Here is a 6,947-nt window from a genome sequence, read left to right as displayed (position 1 = left end):
GCAAATGTGATCTCTTTAGCAAAAATATCTTCTCTCATAGTAAACAATTTTGTATTCTTGTATATGGTTGCAACTTTAAACTATCAAATTCTAAAATTTTAAACTTTAAAAATGGTTTAAATCAAATTCATGAAAATTTTTAAAATAAATAGTCTAACTAATGTACTTCAAGATGTATTATTTTTAAGATTTAAAATCTCCTTTTTTTATCCATCTCTATACTTCTCAATGGCAAGATGATCAATTAAATGTTTTTCCAATATCAAAACACATTTTTTGAAGGATTTTAGAAGTGCACCTTAATTCTACCTTTTAAGTTGTCAATCTTATTATATAAACTTTTATTTTTTCTTTTCTAGTTATCTGGAAAAAAAAACAACTCAACACAAGCTCAACCCTGGTATCTCTTCTTTTTGTTTTTTTTTTCCGGTAAATTGCCTTCCCATCTAAGTCAGGAGGAAGAGCTAACAAGTCAAGAAAGTAAAAGAGGATAAAAGTACTAAAGCAAAAAAAAACACCAACCACATTTCTTTGGTGTTTCCCTCTCTAAAATATGTCTACTATTCATTAGGAAAAAGAGGAATCTGATCGTGAAATCAGGCCATCAATGCTAGGTGTCATGAACATCAATCAATTTTACTATTCTCTTAAATAAGCATTAAAACCCCTCCTTTCCTTGGGTTTAACAACATCACCTTGGTCTCCCATACCCCAAGAAAGAGACCCTATCCTAGGGCAGCAAATTGAAGGTACCCTAAATGCCATCGTTTGTGGGGCAGGGTGAGCTTTACTCTCTCTCTCTCTCCAAGACAAGTGAGAGTAGATGGTACACTAGGTACCGATGAGGCATTATTGTGGGGTTATTGTATATAGGCCTTTACTCTATATGACTATAAAAAAGAAGGAGCTTGGGCATTGAGATTCAAAAGGGGCATTTGGGTTGTGGGGTGTTTGGGGTTGAGCTCTTAGGACATTTGGGCTGTGGGGTTTTTGGGGTTGTGATCTTAGTTGGGTTTGAGATTCTTAGTGAAGATGAGTGGGGTTGGAGTTGGGATGAGTCCTGGCAGTGTGCCTGTTTATCACTCAAGCAAATTGAGGGTGGTTGATAGGAGGGTGAGAGTGGCTGAGGTTGTGCTAAGGTGTGTGATAAGTGGGCTGGGGTTGCTTGCTGCTGTTCTTGTGGGGACTGATACTCAGACAAGGCAGATATTTTCCATTCAGAAGAAGGCCAAGTTCACTGACATGAAAGCTCTTATGTAGGCTCTCCCTCTCTCTCTCCCCCCAACCTTCTTTTCTTTTTTTCTTTCCTTTTTCTTTCTTTTTTTTCTTTTTCTTTTTTTTGTCTTTTTCTTCTTCTTCTTTTTTTTTCTTTTGGGTGCTCTCTCAAAGAGAAATAAAAATTGAACCGTAACCGGACATGGTGTCAAAAGCGGTTATTCAGTATTAACCGGTAAATCGGTTGGTTCAATTGGCCCAATTGGACAAGTCCCGGCTGTCAAAACAAGTATTAGAAAACAAAAAAAATAAAACAAAATTTTTTTAATAAAATATGAAAAGTAATGGTTCCTTTTATTTTTTCATTCAATCTCTCATTTCTTAGTCAAGTAATGGTTCCTCTTTGATGGCAGGTTCCTAGTTATCATTAATGGGATAGTGGCCTCTTATTCCTTGGTCCAAGGCCTCCGATGTGCTGTGAGCATGCTCAAGGGAAGTGTCCTCTTCAATAAGTCTCTGGCTTGGGCCATTTTCTCTTGCGATCAGGTGATAAAATCCCACCTTTTTCTCCCTCTACCACTGCTCGGTGCTCTCTCAAATCACCAATCCAAAATGCCAATCGCTTAGCATATTATGTAATAAATGACAATTGAAGCTCATATGATATGTCATAAAATGTATTCTTTTAAGAAAAAAGTTTATATAATGTTGCATCTTCTTTAAAATGTAGAATTAAGGTGCACCTCATAAATCTGTTAGACAAAGTTGTTTTGATGTGGGAAAACCCAATAATCATATTTTCAAAGCATAAGTGGTTTCATGCAACAGTTGTATCTTAGTATAATGCAACAACTTTTAAAAGCTGTATCACAGTATAGTGCAACAACTTTTAAAAGTTATGTTAAAGCCATTTATTTGATCTAAAATTTGAAATATACACTATTTTTATTTTAATGAATAATCACAAAAAAAAAATGAAAACGAAGTTTAGAAAGTATTTTTTTTAGCCTAATTAACATAGGCCGTTCATTTTGATAAGATGTTTAGACTTAGGCTTTAAAAGGATTTTTTTTTTTTTAATTATTTTAGATGGTTTTACTATCATTAAATGAATAATATTAAAAAAGAAAAAAATGATTTGGAGTTTGAAAAGGTTAAGATCTTGAAATTCACCAAATAAATGGTCTAGATTCGTTGTTGGAAGGGATTTATTTTAATCATATCTAGAGTTCAAATTGAACTATTTTTTTTTGGAGTTGATTATTGAGATGACAAGAATGTGTGTAAAAATTTTTGGGTCATACAAATACCACATACATGATTTTTTAAAAGTGTTGTTGCATTATACTATAATGCATCCTATTGCATGAAATCGTTGCCCTAATTTTTTATATTAAATTTATATTTATGATAAAATTTTTAAAAATGTTGTTGCATTATACTATAATGCATCCTATTGCATGAAATCGTTGCCCTAATTTTTTATATTAAATTTATATTTATGATAAAATTTGGAGGTGCATCTTAATTTAATTGTTTAAAATTGCAACCTGGTACAAACTAGGCCTTATTTTTAAAGTTTAATTAAAAGAAAAGGTTTATACAAGTTTGAAAAAATAAAAAGATTGGCCATGTATAGGAAAAATCATATAAAATTGATTTAGACCAAAATTAAATATTTTGGCATGCAGTTATTGTTTGACTTTAAAATAAAAAAATAATAAATACTAGCCCAAAAGAAACTAGTAAATATTAGCCCCTAGCTACATGTTAATGTTTAAAAAATTCAAATAAAAAAAAAAAAAAGCAAAATACTAGCCTCTAATCCTATATATGAGTGATTCACGGATGAGAATGAAGATGCTTTCTATAAGAAAATTTTGGCGAAGTTCACGAGCTTAACATGTAGTATATTGTTTGTGTCCCGTATGTAATCTTCGCTATCCGTCTAAATGATGAACGGTGGAAATGGGGCAATGGTGCAGGGAAGGCATAAATTTTCACTGTCTATTAAATCAGGACCGCGGATACCTACATCATATAAGGAAGTATTAAACTATTAATGCATGTAGTATACAAGAATTGTGCCACAGGCAAGCATGCAGTAGGATGCGTAGTAAATGTTGGCCACCCGGCCGTGATTTCGTCATTGATGTGAAAACCACACGGTGCACATCCTCTAGAGCATTAAATGTGTTTCTGACAGTGATTTAAAACACGGAACAGTGACCAAGATGGGGCACCCTAAAAACTGGCCTTTTCGAAGATTTAATTTGGCCTTATTTAAGAAATTTATGAAAGAAACATGGTTTGATAGGACTATAGTCTATCAAAATAAATAGAGCCGCACGTCACAATTCATCGAAAATTTACTATTCAAGTGTTGGAAAACGTTTACATCGATCACCTCAGCTTGAACATATTATTTAAGCTCTAAAAGTCGTGTGCATTATAACAAATTGTTTAGACCGTCTATTTCATTTTAAAAATAATTTTCATAAATCCATAAGATGTACACCATTTTTTGAGTTTCAAATGTTATTATCAGTGTTGAAAATTGATTTAGATCCATCATAGAGATTTTTATTACCGAAAATTCTTTCTAAATCTTTATTTTGTTTTCATAAAGCTTAGGTCTTATAAAAACTTCACCCTTTCTAAAAATCCAGATGAGATATCCATTTTCTCCGCTATTTAATAGGTTACACATTTACAATTATTCCAACCTATTATCATGTGCTTTTTCATGGATATCTTGGAATAACATTAAACAATGTTGGTCAGATGTCAAATGGTTCATATCGAATTACTTTGATAAATTTTCCTAAAATATTTTCCTATTTGCCTTTAACAATTGATCAATGCTACCCTTACAAAAGTAAATAATGGACAGACACTAAAGGAAATAGTAATGAAAGCCAAAGAATCTTGGAGTAGTGAGTATATATCTATGTGACCTTTGATGAAATTCGAGTCTTGTGTAAAAACAAACAGGTGATGGCTTATGCAAGCTTAGCAGCGGCCGCGGCAGCAACGCAATCAGCTGCCATAGCTGAGAAGGGGCAACAAGATGTTCAATGGATGAAGATTTGCAATTTCTATGGAAAATTTTGTACCCAAGTTGGGGACGGGATTGTTAGTGCATTTGTAGTGAGCCTGAGCATGGTCACTCTATCGGGGCTCTCTGCTTTTAATCTCTTTAGGCTCTATAACAAAGGGAAAGGGGCTTACTAAATAATCATTATGCACTTCCCACCTCTCTCTCTCTCTCAATAATTATTATACCCGTCCCACCTCTCTCTCTCTCTCAATAATTATTATACACTTCCCACCTCTCTCTCTCTCTCATCCCCCCAACCTCTCTCTCTCTCCACCCTCTCTCTATCCATCCTGTTCTTCTTGCCTTTGAAGGCTTTCTATCCATCTTCCCTCTCTTCTGTTTATCTGTGTTTGATTCCATCGCTCTTTCTTTCTCAAGGGTATAAAATGCTTGCAACTTTTTTGAGATGTAAACAAACACTTGTTTTCTTTCTCCTTTTGTCCCACATTTTTTTTTTTTTTTTGAACTATGTAACTCTTTGCCGGCAAATGATTATGGAATGATAAAAATGCTAGCAACTGGCATAGCATAGGGATCTTTTTGCAGTGCATAACACGAAAAAGTTTATATAAGGTTGCAACCCTATTTTAAATTGTTGGTATCATTTATTTTGTTTCGATGGTATAGATTTGGTATTGTGTTTAAAGATGTCATACTTTTTTGGCACATCTTGAAACATGTATCACGTTTATACTATTTAATTAAAATGGATGGCAGAGAATGTCACAATCTTATTTCTACAAATAAGGTTGCAACTTTATAACCAAACAAGAAAAGAGAAGGGATGGGATTTGAGTGCATGGGCTTGCTCAACTTGTGCATTCACGTGTCGTCCTGTTCCAAAATGTGTAACTAAATGGGTGTTAGAGATGAATTTTGAATGAGCTAGCTTTCCATTTTTAATACCTAGATCAATATGGTGTATCAAGTTTATACTCACAAACCCGTATCATATTGTTGGATTGGTGATCTAGATCATATCTACATGGTAATGCAAAAACTATTAAAAATAAATTTATAAAATAAAACCTAAAAAATGAAGTTTATAGGGTGGGTGGGGATTTAGAGGAGATTTAAAAAACATTAGATAAACTTCAACTATATATATATATATATATATATATATATATATATATATATATATATATATATATATATATATATATAATTGAAATTTTTGGGGGTTCAAGACCATACCACCTCGGTTGATTCTCCGGGCAAGCGATGTGGATCAGAAATCGTGGTTTTAAAACACTGGTCTCCGCCACAGTGGCAATAAATGCCGTAACTTTGCCTAACTTAATGTGATAAAATGTGTATAATATACTCCCATGAGAGCATATTGTACCAGAGAACCGATAATTAGTTTTTAAGATGGAAAATTTAAGAACCCACTTTTAACCACGAATGCGGCACTATGTATTCAGTATGCTATCTCTCCACCGTTTGTGAAAAGATAATTATGTATTTGTAACTATGTATTCAGTATGCTATCAATTTATGTCAATGTCATTTATTAATTAACTTTAAAGACTTTGGCATTTGGAAATGGAAAAGTATAGATGAGACCATTGACATTTGATATAAGAAGGTCTTATTAATCTTCACTATTAGATGTGAAATTAGGTGGCTGCAATTATTTCATTGCTCAAGCTCAACTTCAAAATAATTGTTTTTAACTCTGTGTGATACATCCAAACTATCAAACTTCAATTTGGATGGTTATAAGTCATTGTGACCACTTTGTATCAAAGGTAAATAGTCAAATTGTATAGAGTCAAAGGATTATTTCAAATACAATATTTGATGTTCCATACTTAGACGAAAACGGAATTGTTGTAGCCATATACTAAACATATAAACTATGGTATAAAATTTTCACCTTTAAAAAGAAATACTAGGAATAATATGCATCATGCAAAGTAAAATTTATTTAAAATAAGTTTATTCATAATGAAATTAATTTTATTTTAAGAGAAGTTTGTGGATGATTGTATATATTTATTTTTTTGGATAAATAATTATATGCATTTCCTTTGGCATTAAAAATAGTTATAATTTAAATTTAATTTATTTAGTTTAACATATTGCTCGATTAAAATTTTAAATTTGTGATTTAAAGTCATTTTAGTATATTAGTTAAATGATATTTGATTCAAGGGATTGTATACTCTAAGACCATTTATCTTTAAAACAAGGAGATCATAACTAATCCTAGCGATCAAATGTCAAACCCCATAGCTTAGAGTAAGTTACAAAGTTCGTGATTTTTTTTAAAAAAATTTGAGCTTGTTCCATGCTACACTTTCATCCTGCTGATTCCAAATCTAACAGCAGAAAATAATTGTGGCCTCCTTAAATAAAAGATAGGGTGTAGTTTCTATACGGTTGAAACTTTAAACGATCCAATTAAGGCGCACATCCAAATTTTATCATAACATGTAATTTTGATGTAAAAAATTCTTAAGATTATTTGAAAATATATTTTAATATCTAATTATAAAAATTTAAACTCCATAAAATAGCTAAAATCAAGTAGATCTATAAACAAATGAAAATCTTGAAAATGGGCGGTCTTAATAATGTTTTACAAGATGCACTATTGTTGGGACTCAAAAAAAAAAAAATATTC

The 6,947-nt window shown here is 32.0% G+C and overlaps 1 protein-coding gene across 1 annotated transcript; it reads left to right on the top strand.

Annotated features, from left to right (window-relative positions):
- Positions 1–399: 399 nt before the first annotated feature.
- LOC18438791 (CASP-like protein 2B1) lies at positions 400–4,865 on the top strand. Its single transcript, XM_006848968.4, has 3 exons — positions 400–1,256; positions 1,629–1,761; positions 4,210–4,865. The coding sequence occupies exons 1-3, from the start codon at positions 1,033–1,035 to the stop codon at positions 4,447–4,449; spliced, it is 597 nt and encodes a 198-aa protein (XP_006849031.1). The 5' UTR covers positions 400–1,032; the 3' UTR covers positions 4,450–4,865.
- The last annotated feature ends 2,082 nt before the right edge of the window (positions 4,866–6,947 follow it).

The sequence above is a fragment of the Amborella trichopoda genome, chromosome 10 (genome assembly GCF_054954075.1).
Source record: "Amborella trichopoda isolate Santa Cruz 75 chromosome 10, AtrichopodaSantaCruz75HAP2 v2.0, whole genome shotgun sequence".
Lineage (NCBI taxonomy): Eukaryota > Viridiplantae > Streptophyta > Magnoliopsida > Amborellales > Amborellaceae > Amborella > Amborella trichopoda.
Note: the sequence above shows the minus strand (reverse complement) of the source record. Positions and strands in the feature narration are given on the sequence as shown.

Bases quoted from the DNA above. Each gene is read 5' to 3' on its own strand.
- LOC18438791 (XM_006848968.4), top strand. From the start codon at position 1,033: ATGAGTGGGGTTGGAGTTGGGATGAGTCCTGGCAGTGTGCCTGTTTAT. The intron at 1,257-1,628 runs GTAGGCTCTCCC...CTTTGATGGCAG, and splicing joins ACTGACATGAAAGCTCTTAT to GTTCCTAGTTATCATTAATG. The intron at 1,762-4,209 runs GTGATAAAATCC...AAAAACAAACAG, and splicing joins CCATTTTCTCTTGCGATCAG to GTGATGGCTTATGCAAGCTT.